The sequence below is a fragment of the Macrotis lagotis genome, chromosome 1, assembly GCF_037893015.1.
Source record: "Macrotis lagotis isolate mMagLag1 chromosome 1, bilby.v1.9.chrom.fasta, whole genome shotgun sequence".
NCBI classification, from domain to species: Eukaryota; Metazoa; Chordata; class Mammalia; order Peramelemorphia; family Peramelidae; genus Macrotis; species Macrotis lagotis.
In genome coordinates this window covers 835,926,524-835,945,958 of record NC_133658.1, presented here as the reverse complement: position 1 = coordinate 835,945,958, position 19,435 = coordinate 835,926,524, and the positions used below count along the sequence as shown (strand labels likewise).

Genomic DNA, 19,435 nt, shown 5'->3' with positions numbered 1-19,435 from the left:
AACAAGCACTTTTTTACCTGCAGACATTTGGTTGGGGGATGGAATGTAAGCCTATTAGCTTCACATAAGTGAATTCTCATCTTTCTAGAACTCAGTTTAGACAGGGCTAAATCTTGGCTCTGCTGATTGACTATTGGTTGGTTTAATTCCATCCAACCCATCTCTCTGTCCATGTAGAAATCTGCCAATTCATTAACAAGACCTTTCATTTCAGATTATTCCTATTGTAATCTTCTAGATTTACACAACCCCTTCTTCTCCAAGAAATCTCTACCCACCCTAATCCCTTCAGTAGCTCATGGATATACTTTTGCCTCAAAGGACAGCTACTTCTTAGTCCCTGTGGTCTAACTCTTAGACCCAGATTGGAGAAGGGGAAATTCCTGAGGACTGAGTTCAAATCTGTGTTCTCCCCTCTCAGACTAGGGGCTTCTCCAAGGCAGACTCTTTCCCCTCATTCAGAAAGTCCCTGAGGGATGGGATTCTGGTTCCCACATTGGATTTAGTTTCTTTTCCATCCCAGTTTCTCCCCAAAGTGTGAAATGACTGCTCATGGTAGTTGTTCAATGTTTTCAACCAAAGTGGCCTGATTCAATGGTTATCAAAGTGTGGAACTCCTGGATGTCTCTGAGATTTTCAGGGTGTCTACAAGGTCAAAACTGTTTTCATAAAAATACTAGGTTATGTTTTCATTTATAATGTGGTAAATGTTATTAGAAATAACCCACATATATGAAAGTTCTTAAGGGTTCTCAGTAATTTTTAAGTATAAAGAGGTCCTGAGATCAACTCACATTAAACTCACCTTGGAAATGGACCTTAAATGCCCTTGATGCTCCTCTCCCCTACACTGTACCCCAAGAGACTGGCTATATTTCCTTACCCACATCAATGTAACTGATGGGCACAGTTCGCTCAAGTTGCAGCTCCACCTTGAGCTGCCCACTGTGGTCTCGAGGGGAGCTGAGCCAAGGCTTCACTGGTTCATTTGGATCCAGCAGGTTTTCCACAGGGTACCTAGAATCCTGGGTCAGAGGCATCCAAAAAAGTGGAAATCATCAAGGGGATACCTCACTGAGCCAGAGGGAAAGGGGTTCCTAAGAACGGGGAGGGGAGGGACACCATTGAGAACTCTAACTTGTTGTGCCAAGAAAAGCTAGTGAGATTGATTTTCCTTTATTTTACCCAAGTAGATTATCAGAGAAGGAACAGCTTAGTAGGTGACAATGGAAGAAAGAATAAAACAATGACATCAAAACAAGCAGTCCCATGCGGACTCAGGGCCATTATTGCCACTTCTGACCCTAGCCTCAGAGGGTGAGGATGCTCTCCAACACTTTTTTTTTTAGGTTTTTGCAAGGCAAATGGGATTAAGTGGCTTGCCCAAGGCCACACAGCTAGGTAATTATTAAGTGTCTGAGACCAGATTTGAACCCAGGTACTCCAGACTCCAAGGCTGGTGCTTTATCCACTACGCCACCTAGCTACCCCTTGTAATTTATAGTCTTAAAGTTACCAGGGTTTTCGAGAGATTAAGTGACTTGCTCAGGATCAAGCAACTAGTATGTGTCAGGTGGAACATGAATTCCAAGTTTCCTGACTTTAAGGAGGGTTCTTTATCCACTTGATACATGATACTTGATAGATACATTACTAATCTAAGAAAAAAGATTTTCCTTATGATTAATAATTCTCATTTATATAGTATGTTAAAGTTTAAGAAGTGCTTTCCTCATAATAATCCTGTGAGGTAGGCAGTCTAAATAGGATTCCCAGTTTTTAGCTGAAGAGACTGAGCCTCTGAGAGGTTAAGTGACTTTCTCCAGCTTACTTGTTTTAGGAGCTAATGTTCCCCAGCTCTCCCAACTTCAAGTCTAATACTTGGCCTATCACAAATGCCTAGGAAGGAGGTGTCACAAAGGGCAAGCAGATGGCTTTTGTTCAGGCAGCTCCTTCCTAAGAATGGAGGAATCCTTGGATGAGAAGCCTAGCTACTCTAGCAAATTCAAGAGGAGAGCTATGTACTTTCTACAGACCATGGGCTATGTTCCTATCATCAGACCTGGGGTTCCCCAAGGACAGGACCATGCCGGCCCCTCTGACTCAGGGATCCCCAAGGGCTGCATCAATTACTGTCAGGGAAGATCCTACTTGCCTGAATCTTTCTTGTTACCTGAGAGGAGAACGATATTATGTGGCTGATCTTCACAGGAGCCATGAGGAGGCATAGAAACCGTCACTGAAACAGGGTGGCCATAAACCTCTTCTCTCAAGATGTCATGAAAACCCCTGTAATCACACTGACCTTTTCAACTTTCTTCTGTTCCTTCAGTCTCTGGGAGAAAAAGATACATGGTGATTTTTAAGGAGAAAGAAATGGGGAGGGAACATGGGGCAGGGTGAAGTAAGAAAAGAGAGAAACTGTGTACTTATGTTTAACTATCAGGAAGATGAATTTGTCAAATGACTGATTTATATATGGACAGTCCTCAACTAGTGCAGTGAAAGGCCATCAAGAAGGAAGGCCTGTTATGGCCTCTGGGAATCATCTGATCTCTTCTAGCAAAGAAGCAATCCCAAGAAACAAATGAAGAATAAATGCCAATAACATATTAACTATCCCCTCTGCCTGCAGAGTCTTTTCCTCCAATCTATCCTCTAACAAGAAGTGCCATATAAGTTATTCATGCTCTTTGAAGCTATATTTCCTTAACTATAAAATGGTGCTAATGAAGATTTCTCCTGCTTTCCCACAGGACTATTGTGAGAAAGGCACTTTGTGAATCATCAGAAACCATATAAATATTAATAATAGATCATGGAGAAGTCATTGAACTCTGAGTCTTGGCTTCATCATAGGGTCAATGTGAGGAAAACAACTTTGTAAAGTTTGAAGTCCCATCAAAATGAGAGTTATGTTTCTATACATGTTGTCAGTTTACCCTTCCTAAAGCATATTCTTCTCCTGATGAAAAATAATTGATGGCTCCTCAATTCCTACAGGATAAAATCCAAATTCCTCCACCTCCCATTCCAGGGTCTCTGAGAGTTGTCCCTAGCCTTCTTCTCCAATCACACTGCTCCCCTTCTTGCACCCTACACTTACACACCCCAGCCAGGCCATCTTTTCACTAATCTTGGAACATACTCATACTTTCCTACATTTATGCCTTTGTCCTCTACCTGGAAACCCCTAACTCATTTTCTACTGAAGGCATAGTTTAAACCCTATTTCAAACTCTCTCTTCCATGAAGTCTTCAATTATACCCCTTAAAAGATCTCTTTGCACTTAACACTCATCCTCTACCATTTCTTTGGCATTTATCATATACTAAGAAACAGTGGGGTATAAAGGAAAGAGAGATAGTTGTGGGTTCAAATCCTAGTCTTGCCATTTATTAGCTATTTGGTAATTTCCCTTTCTCATATGTAAAATAATACTTTATACTACCCTTCTCACAAGGTTATTGTGCAAAAAGACATTGTACAAACCTCAAAGCACAAGAGAGATGGAAGCTATACACTGTCATGTATGATAGTTGCCTATGAGCTCCTGGAGAACAGAGATCTGTTTTCTTCTACCTAATCCCCACAGCACCCAAACTCTGCCCATGCAGTACAAATTCAATAAAAACATGACTAATATATTAAGTGAATAGATATTTATCTGTGGTTTGAGTGTGTAGGGAGTAGCAGGGGTTTGTAGGGGGTATACTGGATTTGGTCACTTGGCTTGTTCAGTGGAGCCATGAACAAGACAGGAATGTGTTGGTTAGAGAACACTGGTAGAGATTAGGGAGAAAGGAATTGAGCAATACAGAGAAGTATGTTGGGCAAGACAAGGAATGCATGAGAGGGTGTTGGGGAAAAGCAGTCAACGGGTGTAGCTACATGAGGAGTGGCATGTCTGTACACTGACAGGGAATGGTATATGGTGGCATTAGGGGTGAGGTAAGGGATGAAGTGGATGAGGCAAAGCATCAGGACTGGTCATAAGGGAGGATGAATAAGGGAAATACAGTTTAAGCATATCTAAGGGATGGAGTGGGTTGGGATGATAAGGGAATGTGTATGTGAAGAGTAATTCAGTGGCAGAAGGGAGGATTGAGAATGAAGTAAAGGGTATGTAGTCTAGTCTGTAACAATGGGAGTGTATGTAGCGGCAAGTGGGGCTAAAGAGGGCAACAGAAGGGTTTAAAGAGTAGATTATTGCATTGTTGGTGGAGCTGTGAACAGATCCAACCTTTCTGGAGAGCAATTTGGAATTATGTCCAAAGGACAATAAAAATTTGCACTCTTTGATTTAGCAATACCACTACTGTATCCGGAAGAAATCATGAAAAGGGTTAGAAATCCCACCTGTACAAAAATATTTATAGTAGCTTTGTTTGTAGTGGCAAGAACTGGAAACTGAGGTATGTTCAGCAATTGGGGATTGGCTAAACAAATTGTAATATATGTATGTGATGGAACAGTATTGTTCTATAAGAAATCACGAGGGGCAGAATTTCAGAAAAGTCTGAAAAAACTTGCATGAACTGATGCTGAGTGAGAGAGCAAAACAAGAAGAACATTATACCCCTTAAACAACATGGGGTGATGATCAACCATGATTGACTTGCTCACTCCATCAGTGCAATAATCAGGGACAATTTTAGGGGGTTTGTACTGGAGAATATCATCTGTATCCAGAGAAGAAACTGTAGAGTTTGAACAAAGATAAAAAAATTATTATCTTCAATTTTTAAAAGTTGTCATATGTATTACATAATTTTGCTAACTCTAATGTTTTCTTTCTTCCTTTTGGTTCTGTTTTTTCTTTCAACACATTCAACTTGGATCTCAGTGTATCATGGAAGCAAATGGAAAGACTAAATCAGTGCCTTCTGTTGGGGGGGAGGGGGAGGGAGAAAAAAATTTGCAAAATTTAAAACCTGACAAAAAATGATTGGTAGAAACTAGCATTCTATGTAATTAGAAAACAAATAAAATATTTATATTAAAAAAAAGAATGGGGAACAGCTAGGTAGTACAGTGAATAGAGCATTGGGCCTGGAGTCAGGAGTTCAAATCTGGCCTCAGACACTTAATAATTGCTTGTGTGACCTTGGGCAAGTCACTTAACCCCATTGCCTTAAATAAATAAAATTGAAAAAAGAAAGTAAAAAAAAAGAGTGGATTAGTGGTGTGTCTATAAGGGTAGATGCAGTGAGGATATCGGGCAGAGGAGATGGGATGCATGTATGTAGGGGAAATCAGTGTTTCTGTAATATAGCACCTGGGTAATAAAGGGATATGGGGATATGAGGAAGAGGTCAGCATGTAAGTGAGATAATGTGTAGTCTGGAGGGTACAGTAGATAGGATCAGAGTGCATAATGGAGAATATCTTATGGGGATAGAAGGAATTCCAAATATTAGATAGGTTACTGTATGTAGATACATGTGTAAAGACATGCAATTTGAGGTATCTGAAGTATACATACACACATATAATATAGATGTGGAAAGGGTATAGCTAAGTGGATTCCTGGGTACCTGAATGAGATGCAGGGGATATGCCCAATATGTGAGACCTAGGGAATAGGACAGGGTATTTAAGATCCATTCAAAGATTTGTAAGAATATCAGTGAGGGATAAAGTGGATGGCAAAGGGCAGATAGGACTATAAAAGTGGCTGTAAAACAAGTCAGTGGAGGAGCAGGTGTTGATCTATAACATGGGGCAAGGAAAGAATATAAGAAATGACCCAGGGTGTACAGGGATGGTGGGAGTGGGGAAAAGATGGAGAGATTTGAGTTGTGAGGGACAGGAGCAGATTGGCCCATAATCATTCTCTACCTCTAATCTTCAATCTCATCAAATGGGTAGATTCCATCCTTACAAAATGGCCCAGATTTTTCCAGCCATAAAACCGACAACTCAGTACCACCTCTTCAAGCTATCTTTTATCTCTTTTCCCTTTCCCAGAAAAGTTGTTTAGTGCAGGATAACATGGTTACCTCAGCCCTGGGCAAACAGGCTTCTGGTCTCAACACATTATAGTAACTGTTTTTTCCAAAGTTCCCAAAGATCTCTAAATTTCAGCCTCACAATGTTGCCCAATCTGCTCCTGGATACTCTGAATTTTTGTGATGAGGGTCCTTCTTTCTTCCCTTCTTTTCTGTTTGATGGCTCTTTCTCAGTCTCCTTTATGGAATCATTTTTGTTTGTTCTTTGTCTTGCATTCTGTCTCTCTCTCTCTCTTTTAAACTTTTATTTATTTAAGGCAATGGGGTTAAGTGACTTGCCCAAGGTCACACAGCTAGGCAAATATTAAGCATCTGAGGCTAGATTTGAACTTATATCCTCGTGCTGTGTCCACTGCACCACCTAGCTGCCCCCATTGTCTTGTATTCTCAAAGAAGACCATTAACATCAGGGATGTGATTCAATGACAAGCACATGAATTGGATTTGAGTGAGGGGATGCTATGGTCCTCTAGAACCCATCTGGATCCAGTGGACAGAAATGAATCAGGATGCTAGGCAATCAGGGTTAAGAGACTTGGCTCAAGGGAGCAGCTAGGTGGCACAGAGGATAGAGCACCGGCCCTGGAGTCAGGAGGACCTGGGTTCAAATCCGGCCTCAGACACAATAATTAGACCTAGCTGTGTGGCCTTGGGCAAGCCACTTAACCCCACTGCCTTGCAAAATCTACAAAAAAAAAAATACTCAGCTCAGGGTCACACAGGGTCAAGTGTCAGGAAGCCAAATTTGGACTCTGGTCCTTCTGATTCCAGGGGCCGTACTCCATCCATTGAGTTGCCCCATAATCGTTACCTGTATCTTATCCTGACTTCCCCCACTTACAATTGTGTGTGTGTGTCCTCCAAGTTCAGATTTTGGGCCCTCCTCTTTTCTTCCTCCCTGAGATTTCATTAGCTTTCTCTCCAGTTTAAATTTTTTTTTTTTTTGCAAGGCAGTGGGGTTAAAGTGGCTTGCCCAAGGCCACACAGCTAGGGAATTATTAAGTGTCTGAGGTCAGATTGGAACTCAGGTCCTCCTGACCACCTAGCTGCCCTCTCCAGTTTAATTTTAATCGTCAGGAAGATGGCTCCTCAAATCTACATCCTTTACATCCTCAGATCTACCCTTTTCTCTAGACTCAAATTTTAATTTACTTTAATAAAACAAGCGCCAATTCCTTGTGCTAAATATTGGGATAGGAGCAGGGCCTGCCCTCAGGGAGCCTGCAATCCAGAGACCATATCTTCTACCCCTTTGCTCCCTGCTCCTGGACCTCTGCTTCGGGTCCTGGCTTCCCCAATCTCAGCCTCCCCAGCTTCTCCTTGACCCCCTCGATGTCTCCCCCTGTCCGGGCACAGCTGGCTGCTTGCCGTCCGCGCACCCCATTCCACAGTGAGCTGGCATCTCCCCCCACGCCTTCTCTGCACCCCCGGTCCTGGGTGGTTCCCATTGTGCCCGACGCTCTGCAGCCCCTTTGGGGGTTCTCTTGGCCAAGGCATCCGAGGGGTCTGCCCTGCCCTTCTCCGGCTCATTGGCAGATGAGGGCAACAGGGTGCGGGGTTCCACCGTCGGGTCTTCGAGGTGGCTGACCCCACATTCCGGCCAGCTGGGCCCCAGGAGGCGCTTGGAGACCCCACCCCGGGCCCTGCTCCGGGCTCCCCCCTTCGGGTCCGCCCGGAGCCCTTCCCCCGCGGGCACCAACCTACCTCCTCAGCTCACTTCACCTTCCTCTTCGCATCACCACGCCTCATTTCCCGCCACAACAGCCACACTCCGACCTCCGACCTCCAACCCCTTGGCTCCGCCCCCGCGCGGCCCCCTGGGCCGGCTCCGAGAGGGAAGGCGCGCCTTTCTGTCGCGGAACTCGCTCTCCTAGGTAACTTTCCATGCCGCGATGTCCCGGTGCACGCCGGGACTCGTAGTCCTCGGGAGTGGCGACGTGGGGGAGGGGCGCTGAGCGCGCGCCGAGGGGCCCCCCCGAGTGCTTTCCTCGGAACCGAAGTGGGCGCCAGAATCATCGAGGAGAGCTGCAGAAGGCGGTGCGCGCAGAACCCACGTTCCCATTATTCTTAGGGTTCGGGAATGTTTCCAGAGCTTGGAGGTAGCGGGGGGGGGGGGGACACGGAAGGGGACGGAATTGCAGAGTTGGACGACGCTCCCTCCCACTCTGACAGCTCCTTTTCGGGGGCGGCCAGGCCCCGCCCCTCCTGCCCCCAGCTGCCGCCGGTGATTGGCTAGAGGACGCAGCGCGGCGGAAGCAGCTGGCGCGGGGCTGAGGAGGCGGGCGCAGGCGCAGAGCGAAAGGGGGAAGATGGCGGCGGTGGTGGAGGTGGAGGTTGGAGGCGCTGCCGGCGAGCGGGAGCTGGAGGAGGTGAGAGGCCCGGCGGGGCCCTCCGGGGGGCCTCCGGGCGGCCCCTGGGGGAAGGCCCCCGAGGAGACGGGTGGCAGGCGCAGGAGGGGGACAAGGGCCTGCAGGGGCTCCGGGGGGGCGGACCCTCGAAGGCTCCCAGGAACCCGCGAGGGAGCTCCGGAGGCTCAGGGCCCGAGGGAGCCCCTGCGGGACGGGAGCGGGGCGGCTGCATCCCGAGAGGAGCCGGGGTGGAGGGCGGCCCGAGGAGGGTCCTCGAGGGGAAAGCCTGGGGAGACAGACAGTGCTGGGAATAGAGGGGACCCGAGTTCGAATCCTGCCTTGGCGCTAGGGACCGCGGCGACCTTGGCCTAGCGAGCACTTATCGTGCTCCTGCTGTTCACCAGGGGCAGCCGGAGGCGCGGGGGATGCAGATGCTAAAACGAGACCCTCTCTGTTCTGTTTCCCTGGACACCTCACCGTTTGGGGCCTCGCTTTACTTCTCTGCAAAACGAAAGGGTTGGACCAGCCCTGCCAGGCCACTTTAGTCTTTAAATGCATGATTTTACAGGGAAGACGGTGCAGAAGTCAATTAGGGTAAAGGAGAGAGTACTTTGAAGGCCCAAGAGGGGAAGGGTGGTGCGTTGACAAGAGAGGAAAAGGAGCCTTTCTGGTAAATCTGTGAAAGCTTGTGATAGAATGATGGAGATTTGTTGATTGATAGGGCTCTTCATCAAGAATGGACCAGGGACCTCACATAAAAAGGGGAAAGGAGGCTAATGAGAGCCAAGAATGTTACAAGTGGGTAGATTAGAGACTGAACTTGAGGAACTGATAAGGATTAATTCATTCTAGATTCTGGTCTGGGAAGCAGAAGACTCAGGTTCCTGTGAGTCTCTGCCTTCTAACTTGTCTTATGAACTTGACCAAGTCCTTTCCCCACTCTTGGCCTGTTTTCTTTTTTCTTTTTTCTTTTTTAGGTTTTTGCTAGGCAATGAGGTTAAGGAGCTTGCCCAAGACCACACAGCTAGGTAATTATTAAGTGTCTGAGGCTGGATTTGAACTCAGGTACTCCTGACTCCAGGGCCGGTGCTCTATCCACTGTGCAACCTAGCCACCCTTTGGCCTGTTTTCTTAACTAACATTTATGTGTCATTGGAGCAGTCCAACAGAGATGCACAGTCCATGGAGAATATTTCAGTTTGGACTAGATGCCTTCAGGGGTGCCTTCCAACCCTAGGATTCTGAGATACTAATGATATGAAAGTTCTTGGGAAATTAACCACCTAAGGACCATTAAATTGTCAGCACCCTTTTGAAGGAACTGTTTTTGCTTTTCTTTGTATTCCCACCACTTGATTAGTTACTGGCACTTAATAGACACTTAGTAAATGCTTGTGGATATGCCAATGCTAAGCATTAGCCTAGTCCTCAAGAAATTTACTCCCTAACAGATGAGGCAGAATATACATATATATGAGAATATACATAATATAAACAAGACAAATAAATAATTTTGAAAGGAAGTACCCAGCAACTCAGGGAATCTGGAAGATTTCATGTAGAATTTGTGGTTGAGCTGCTCTTGCAGGAATCCAGGAATTTCAAAAGTCAGAAGAGAGGAGGAAGTGAATTGAATTCCAAGAATGAAATGCAGAGTTGTAGCAGAAAGGAGATGGAGCATCTCCTGGGCATTACTAAAAAGCACTAGGATGTTTGGAGCATAAAGTACACGGAGGGAAGTAATGTTTAGGGAACCTAGAAAGGAAGGGATCAGGTTATGAAAAGATTTAAATGTCATATTTACATTGAATTATAATTTGGCCTAAAGTTACCAAGAAGCCACTGGAATTTGAATTGAAGTGGGAATGGGTAACATGATCAGATCTTCTGCTTAGGAAAATAGTTTGGATAGCTGTATGGAGCTTGGTTTGAAATGAGGAAAGGCTTGAAATAGGGAGACCAATTAGGAGTCTCTTTATTTGTCCAGATGAGAAGTGATGAGGGCTTGATAAAGGGTGGTGGTTATGTGAGTATACAAGAAGAGGTGAGGGGTAATATAATCAATGTAACAAAAAGCTAGACACAGGATTGTGTAGGGTGAGTGAGAGTGATGATTTAAGAATGATATCAATGCTGGGAACCAGGGTGCTTGGAAGGTTATTGTTGCCTTTGACCATTATGGGATCATTCAGAAAAAGATGGGGATTTGAGGGGAAAGATGAGTTGTGAAATGCACATCCAGATCTAAATGTGAACTAGATAGTTGGCAGTGAAAGACTGGAGCTCGCGGGAGAACAGGACCCAAGAAACTTTTGAGGTACACTCACATTTGGTGTAATAAGGATGATGATCAAACAAAGGAGACTGAAGAAGAAAACCAGAAGAGAGCAGTGTCACAAAAACTCAAAAGATAATGTTTTCAACAATACTGTAGAGTAGTAATGAAAAATGAGGCTTGGAAGAAACCATTAGATTAGTAATTGAGAAATCTTTGGAAACTTTGGAAAAAGCAGTTTGGAGGTTGAAAAGAAGGGAAATATATAAAGTATTATATACAAGTAAGGTGATATTGTATTTAATTTCAGTACCATGACCTACTGACCATAGGGTTAGTCAGATATATAGCTCAATAGAAAGGGAGTACTGACTCTATGGGATTTGTGCTACATTTCTTCTCCTAATTTCTGAGATATCCTTGTTTCTGAATACTGTTGTTGCATTACTATAATTTTCTGTGGGGGGGGGGGTGGCTAGGTGGTGCAGTGGATAGAACACCAGCCATGGAGTCAGGAGTACCTGAATTCAAATCTGGCCTCAGACACTGAATAATTACCTAGCTGTGTGGCCATGGGTGAGCCACTTAATCGCATTTGCCTTGCAAAAAAAACCCCAAAACAACTAAAAAAAAAAGAATATAATTTTCTGTGGGAATAAAGCTTATGCCCCAACTTCTCACTGTCTAGTTCCCTGAGAGGGACCCAAGTCACAAGTTTTATATGTTGGGGGAAATGATCAAGGTATAATGTATATAAATACAGTATGAAAATGTTTTTATAGCCCTTTAAAAACTTAGACATAAATATAGATCATTATTATTATAAATAATTAGTTGGCTAGAAAATCTGGACTGGTTGAAATGCCTACTTTTTAGTTTAGTAATCAACTTTAGAGTAATAATATAGCTAACCTGCTTTCTTGTAAAAGGACTAGGCATTTGTCATCCCTTTAGCTCTACCTGAATTTCAAAATCTTTAGTCCATAGGGGAGAGCATGTAGTTCTCTTTATGTCTGGCACCAGTATCATGGAACTGTCAAAGGTCTTAGATTTGTTTATCTTGGGACCCAGAGGGCAGTTCTAGGAGCAGCAGGAGTTAGTTGTCAAGAGATGAAGTTAGGTTTAATAGAAGGAATTTAATGTAACAAGTAAAACTGTCAAAAAGTGTGGTGGGCTTTTATATAGAAGGTAGTGAGTTACTCGTTACTGGAGTTCGTTAAGCAGAAACTGGGTGGCCATAATATTAGCTATGTTTCGGAGAAGATTTCTGTCTAGGTATGGTTTGAGCTAAATGATCTTAAGTTCTTTTTAACTTAGAATCTCTGAACTTTTTAGAGCTGGAAGGAACATTGAAGATCATCTCCAGAAGCCCAGATATGGGAAGTGACATGTTAAAGGCCATGTAGTAGCAGAGCAGAGATGAAAATTCAGGTCCAGTGTTCTCTCACATTACTTTTGTAAATATGCAATCAAAATATTAGTTATTATCAAACTGTCCAACTGGAGTAATGGAGAACTTATATCTTTATCGAGTCTCAGTTATTTCCCCCCCCCCCCCAAAAAAAATGTTGAAAGCTTTTTAGATAATGAACGCAACTTGTCTGAGCAGTAGGGCCGATGCATTTTCATTTCCTTTGATAAAAAAGGCTCCTGCCACAGACAAGTAGTGTAGAAGTTGCCATGAGGATGACAGGTTTCATAGAAGCTTCAAACGGGCAGCTGTTAGCCTATCTTTTACACATTTTTTTTTTACTAGTAGAGTATATTATTTTCCTCCTTTGGATAATTCTAAAACTTGAGAAATGGAGTTTTATCAGCTAAGGCTCTATTGTATTGGTGAGGCTATTAGAAGAAAGGACTGAGTATTGAGACCTATTAAGATACCATGAGCTTAGAATTCTAGAAATCTGAACTGAGAAATACAATGTTAGAACTGGAATGGATCTTAAACCATGTTAATAGCTAATGTTTGTTAAGGCCTTTACTTGTATTATTTCACATCAACTCTTGGTATAGAAAGGAGTTTTAGAAAGAGCTTTTGATGAGATTGGAGAATGTTAGAGCCAGAAGGGCCATGATTAGAATGTAGTGTCACAACTGGGAGGAACCTTAGGGACTATGGTCTATTTCAGTGCCTTCCTACTGCAGATGGTGAAACCGAGGAAGCTATTTTATAAGGTCATAGAAGGGGTTCTTGGCAAGAATTAGGACTAGAACTCAGAACTCTTGACTCCAAATCCAAGCTCTTTCTACTTTCTATATGATATTTGTATGGATGGTGGCATTTTTTTCCTGAACTACTTTATGTGTCCTAGAACGAATTGTTAAAATTATAGACTTGGATTCCCTAGCTGTAAAATATGTAAATCTATCAGAATTTCTGACAGCTGAGAGAGAATTTTGAGATCCTTGATGTAAAGAAATACTATTAAAAAGGCTAGAGTAAAGGATGAATTGGTTGTTGCTCTCATGTGGAGTTAGATTGTTGGTCCTGTGTTCCACATTATGAGAGCCAAGGACCATACTTAGCTACCTCACATAGGCATTCTGGAGAGAAAACAGAAAACATTCAAAGTATTAATTAAGCCCTCATCTATGTGCAACATGCTGAGCTAGTTACTGGGAAAACAAAGGAAAAATGAAAGGACCTTCATGGGAAAGCCGTGTAAACAGATAAGTAAATATAAAATAGACAAAGTAATTTTGAGGGAATATGGGGAGCACTAACAACTGGAGCAGTCAGGAAAGCCTTGTAGGAGGTGATACATGAGTTACAAAAATATTCAAAGTAATTTTGAGAAATCTAAGAATACAGGTAGAGGAGCAAGTCTCTCTAATAGTGCTCTGCACTTGGGCAGAGCACTCAAAGTTGAGTTAGGGATTTGGAAAGATGAGGTGAGGAGGGAGAACTTTCCAAGTGTTGGGGACAGTCTGAGCAAAGGCATAGAAACAGGAGAAGATGTATCTTATTTGGGAAGCAGCAAGAAGGCCAGTTTGACTGCACTGAAAAGTGTGTTAAGGGGAAATTATATAATACTAGAAAGGGGAAATGTTTAAAAAGTGGATTGGAACAGATTAGGAAGGGCTTCAAATATCAAATGATGGAGTTTGTTTTTGATCCTATAAGCAGTGTTAGGACAGAGGTATTTTTTGAGAGAAGGGGATAGATTTGAAAGGATGTGAAGGTAGAACCAACAAATTTGGCAGCTGCTTAGGTCTTGGAGAGAACAGAGTTCAGAATGACTTCTTAACGTTATGAACTTTGATGACTAGTGTGAGAAATGTAGGGTGTATGACTTCCACAGAATATAAGAGGAGATTGTTAGTTTAAATATAGATATGCATTACAAAGACTAGAGTCTATCTATGGTTGTGCCTTCCTTCACTGTGAATGTAAGACAAAGAATTGATCCCAATCTGATCACACCTGAGATTAGATCAGGCTTGCCTCAGGTTCAGAGTTGACCTAGGTCTTTGTCCTTTACAAGTGACATATTACTAAATACTCTTCTGTGCTCATTAGTATAATGACCAGGGTGAGAAAAATATTATTAGAGAATGATATTGATTAGATTGTAACCCTGACCGTGACTATAAAGGGGAGGAACAAACCTGTCAACTACATATAAGACTGGATATGGTTGTAATTTGCTTCCTCGCTAGGAGAAATGGCCCTCCTCTGTAGAAAAGTTTATTAATAAAAACTTCTTTAATCATGCTGGACTAAGTATTAATTATTACAAACTATAACAACTAGAAAAATAATTGTGCCCCTATCAGAAAAAAGTTAGAAAATTTTGGAGGACAAAGAATGAATTCTGTTTTGAACCTACTAAGTTGAAAATGACTACGGGAATCCAAAGGGAAAAATCAAATAAACAATTGGTGATTCAAAACTGGAACTCAGTAAGGGGGGGGAGGGTCACAACTAGGTGGTATAGTGGATAGAACCCCTGCCAAGTCAGGAGGACCTGAGTTCAAATTTTGACCTCAGACTTGACACTTAGTAGCTGTGTGACCCTGGGCAAATCACTTAATCCTGATTTCCTGGGGGTGGAGAGGAAAGGACTGGGAACTGAGGAGAAAAATTGATACTTAGAGTTATCTGCATAAAGATTGGTGGATAAAAATAACCCAACTTTTTAAGCTCCTTTGTGCTTAGCACTGTTATTCATCCTTCTTTCTCAAAGAGGACCAATGATATCTTAAGCTCTTAATTTCTTGATTTTTCAAATGGATTGAATTTAAATGCTGCAGTGTTGTGCAGCATCAGTCTCACTCTCCTCTCCAGAGTCATTGGAATTCAGTGGCTATGTTAAGGATACAAATATTGATGTGGGACTCCTGCCCTCAAGGAATTTATAGTCTAATTGAGTGAAAAACATATTTTGGGAAATGGCCAGGAAAGGGAACTTTGAACTAGAGAGTCACAGAGATGAATAGTGGAGCCATAGGACCATTGTTTGTCATGTCCTTTCCAAAAACAGTGGTAGTATTGATTGTGTACCCTGGCAGAACAGGTGACAAGGTATCTGGCATGTATGATTAGCTGGGATGTGATCATTGTTAATGATGGTGAATTAATGAGGTTTGTACTCACTCATTAGAGCTAAGGGGAGGTCATCATGAAAGAGAATAGAAGATAGCCCAAGTCAGAGGAAGCCCTGAGATACTCCTGAATAGGGAGTTCTATTTTCCCTCCCTGTGAAAGAATCCATCTCACTGCTTCAGTCTTCTCATAGTATTCCCATGTAGGAGAAGGGGAAGATATACTTCCCAGTTTAAAGATAAGGAGAGTAAGGCCTTTGCCTAAAGTTTTTCAGATACTTATAAATGTCTAAATGAGGTTTAGAGAGAGCAAGGGCTCTAAGGAGCTCTAAGGAATCTGTAAGGCTTCCTGGAGAATGAGAGACTTGATCTGGACTTAGAAGAATGCAAAAAATTGACTAGATTGAGAAAATTTAAGGATAATCTATCTTGGATGGAAGCTCAGAGTAAGCAAAGGATCCTCAGCAAGAATAAATTTGACGCACGGAGGGAATGATTACATTGTTTACCAGAGACCTATATTCATTAGGCGCCTAGATACCCAGAATTCTAGACCTTTAGAGAGGGAAGAGATCTAAAAGGACAAACAGTCCACCCTTCTTACTTTATAAGTACTGAAGTATGCTTTTACATAAGGTCACTTTCTGAGTCAGAACCAAAACTTAAAATCCTGAGCCAGTCCAGAACACTGTAACTTTGAGAGTGTCCATGGGAAGGAGTGGGGATGGTAAGATAAATTTAATTTAAAAGCAGAAGAATTAAATATGATCTTAGAAACGATTTAGTTCAGTTCTCATTGTATTGAGAGGAAATGGAAAGCAAAACCTTAAGGTAGTGACTTACACGGGGTCATAGAGCAGGTTGAAGAGTTTAAGAAAAGGTATATATGCCTTGAACTTTGAGGAAAACAAGCTGGTCAATCACCCAGTGTGAAGATACATGGGAACTTGTGCACTCCACTGTCTATAGTCCTATATAGCCAGCATTGACCAGTCAGACTGATTTGGACTTTAGAAAACTTTTTCTCATCTCAACTGGGGAATTAAATGAGTGCTATTAACACTGTGTCTAGGGAAAACCTGCCTAACATTTAGACTAAATTCAATTTTGCCAACATTTATTAAGTACTTGTTGTATATAAGATACTGTGCTAAGTTCTGGAGTTAGAAAGACACCTCCCCTGTTGGACTTTAAATTTTACTAAGGGTGGAGTCAAGGTGGTAGATCTTACAACTGAATGGACCTGAGAAAACCTTACCTGGGAGGAATCAGTGCCTTGAACCTAGAAAGAAGATAATAATAATAGCTAACATTTATAAATATAGCACCTACTATGTATTAGGATCCTCACAACAACCCTTGGAAATAGGTGCAATTTTTACCCTGGTTTTATATTTAAGGAAATTGAGGCAAATAGAGATGAAGTGACTTGGCTAAAGACCTATTGTGCTCACCTGATGTCCCATAAGAATCCTAGGGGGCTAGGGATTTTCTCAAAACTAAAGCTCAAAGGCCAAAACCAAATCCCATCTTCATTGTGAAGTTTTTCCTTATTCCCCTAGTTATTAGTGCTCTTCCTGTCTTCAAATTATCTTATATTTTCTTGTGGTAAAAAATGTATGGTTTCCTTCTGTGTAGATTTCCTTGTCTTATGTTCCTTAGGGCCTAGCACAGAGCCTTGCAGTGCTCCTCCAATCTGGGATGGACTCAGTGACACAGAACTGGGGATACAAAGAATGGAACATTACCCATCCATCCCCAATGATTTTATGTTCTTATGGGGAGAGTTAATAAACTCATATGAATGGGAGACAGAGTTCAGGAAGAGGTACACTCCAGACATGGAAGCAAGCCAGTACAAAGGTCCTGAATCAGGATATGGAATGTCCCTTGAGGAACAGAGAGAAGACAAATGTGACTGGATCAAAGTGGCATGATAGGGCTGTAGAATAATGACCTATCACTGGGGTCAGATTGTGTAGATAGATTTAATAGGAAGCTTCCTTGTCAAATCAGCAAGTATTCATTATTCACTTGCTATTGCTGAGCATGTTAAGCTTTGTGGATACAAAGAAGTGCAAGAACAGACCCTGCCTCCAGGAGTTTACTTTTTACTGGGGGTGGTATCATTCAAACATCTACATCCAAGCAAGAGATATCCCCTACAGGATAAGTGGGAGATAATCTCACTGAGAAGGTTCCAGAATTAAGGGAGTCTGGGAATGGTTTCTCTTGCAGAAGGTGGGGTTTTAGTTGTGACTTGGAGGGTAGGGAAGGGAAGGAGGTGGAGTTGAGGGGGGAGAGGGAGTTCCAAACATGGAGGACTGCCTGAGGAAATGCCTAGAATAGCAAGGAGAACAGTTTTACTGAATCCAAGAGTGCTTGTTTGGGAGAGTGTTTGTGTAAGGTATAAGAAGGGACCAAATAATGGAGGCTATACAAGACTAACAGGATTTTATAGTTGATCCCGAAGGTGATGGGGAACCACTTCAATTTATTGGATAGAGGAGACTAGACTTGTGTTTTAAGCGAGAGGTAAGGAGACAAATCAGTAGACTTGCAGTAGTGCAGGCATGAGGCACTAGTGTCAGAAAAAGGAGTAAAGAAAGAAAGGAAAAAGTATTTCTTAAACTCCTAATGTGTGCCACTGTGCTTTAAAAATGTTCTCTTAATTAATCCTCAATCAACCTTTGGGAAGGTAAGTGCTACTAATATCCCTATTTTATAGTTGAGGAAACTGAGGCAGACAGGTTAAGAGATTTGCCCAGGATCACATATCTAGGAAGTATCTTAAACTGGATTTGAACTCAGATCTTCATTACTGCAGGCCAAGAGCTATACCTATTGAGACAGGAGTTAAGGAGGAGATAGTTGGGGAAGGCAACTGAGCAGTTGGAGGTGGGAGAAGTGGAGAAGAATAAACCCAGTGAATGACCTTGTGGGATAAGAAGGTGGGGAGAGGATTGAAAAAGTTTGGAAAAATTGCTTGGTTGAGTGGAATAGTGAATTGATTAGGGAGGTGTAAATGGATTGCCTTGATATAGTGAGGGCCTAGTTGAGATTATGTCCCGTAAATTTGTAGTTGATCCAGTAAGCAAAGTTTAATGATTTCTTTAACTTTATTTAGCAGTGCATGAATAGGAACAAAGGCATTGAGTTGTTAGTAGGAGTGATGAGGAGGTAGAGCTTGGCAAGATTGGTGTTAGTATTGCTAAGGATTCAGGGGACCAAAAAGAACAGTGTAGTGTAGAGTTGAACTGGTTCACCAAGGGGTCCAGAAGATCTTCATAGTGGAGGCATTGGAGGTTACAGTGAGGAGGTTATAGGGTCAGTCCTGGGAGTTGGTGCTCAGTATTAGCTCATCTCTCTTCCCAATATGTCTTGCCTCTTCATTCTTTTCTCCCAATCCATTGTTCACCAGCTTTGAGGCTAATCATCTTTGTGCTTAAAGTCATATCATTGCTTTGCTCAGAAATCTTCAGCCTTTCCATTTGAATTGCAGCTAAAACTACTTGTCTCCTTATAAGAAATGTGAACTCCTTGAGAGCAGGGATTGTCTTGTTTTTTTTAAAGCAATGGGGTTAAGTGGCTTGCCCAAGGCCACACAGCTAGGTACTTAATTAAGTGTCTGAGGTCTTATTTGAATTCAGGCCCTCTGGACTCCAGGGCTGGTGCTCTGTCCACTGTGCCACCTAGCTGCCCTGTCTTTTTTTTTTTAATCTGTTGTATCCCTAATGTTTTGTACATAGTAAGTACATAATAAATCCATTCAAATACAAATTCATTCAAGCTCTTTTGTCTGGAATTTGAGTCCTTCCAAAATATATCATTCCCCTAACCACAATATCATTATCTACAAAGATAAATCTTTGTAGATTTATCTCATTACACCCAATCTAAAATGCTATATGATCTAGTTAAATTCACTATTGCTGATCCTCAAATATTTCCTGTCCTTTTTTTGCTTCTGTGCCCCATCATAGTGCTGCTTTCTGTCCCTGGACTTTTGATCCTCTTGATCTATTGAATTGAATTTTGACCTGTTCTCTAACTCTTAGTCATTGAGAATTCTACCTCCTTGATGACTCCATCATCCCCCAACTCTTTCCCCCTAGACCAAGCAGGCCATTTGGATATTTATGACATCATTCACGAGCTATATTTGGTCAAACATTTAATTAATTCACCCCCAAAAAGCTCTAAATTTATTGAACTTAGAGCCCTGCCTGTAGTTGTCTTGGCCAATAGGCAG

General features: G+C 42.4%; 2 protein-coding genes across 4 annotated transcripts in view; one reads left to right on the top strand and one right to left on the bottom strand.

Annotated features, from left to right (window-relative positions):
• XNDC1N (XRCC1 N-terminal domain containing 1, N-terminal like) overlaps positions 1-15,320 on the bottom strand; it is a 30,397-nt gene extending 15,077 nt beyond the window's left edge. The window contains exons 1-3 of one of the 2 annotated variants that reach the window (XM_074217321.1): positions 15,236-15,320; positions 2,174-2,335; positions 884-1,025 (exon numbers count right to left, since the gene is read on the bottom strand). In XM_074217321.1, coding sequence (XP_074073422.1) covers positions 884-1,025; positions 2,174-2,218 — 187 coding nt within the window. In that variant the 5' untranslated portion in view covers positions 2,219-2,335; positions 15,236-15,320. Of the gene's footprint in view, positions 1-883; positions 1,026-2,173; positions 2,336-7,716; positions 8,092-15,235 lie in introns of those variants that run through there. The other variant, XM_074217320.1, reaches the window with a different exon arrangement.
• Positions 8,197-19,435, top strand: part of RNF121 (ring finger protein 121) — a 107,204-nt gene continuing 95,965 nt past the window's right edge. The window contains exon 1 of one of the 2 annotated variants that reach the window (XM_074217322.1): positions 8,197-8,381. In XM_074217322.1, the coding sequence (XP_074073423.1) occupies positions 8,322-8,381 (60 nt within the window). In that variant the 5' untranslated portion in view covers positions 8,197-8,321. Of the gene's footprint in view, positions 8,382-8,691; positions 15,911-19,435 lie in introns of those variants that run through there. The other variant, XM_074217323.1, reaches the window with a different exon arrangement.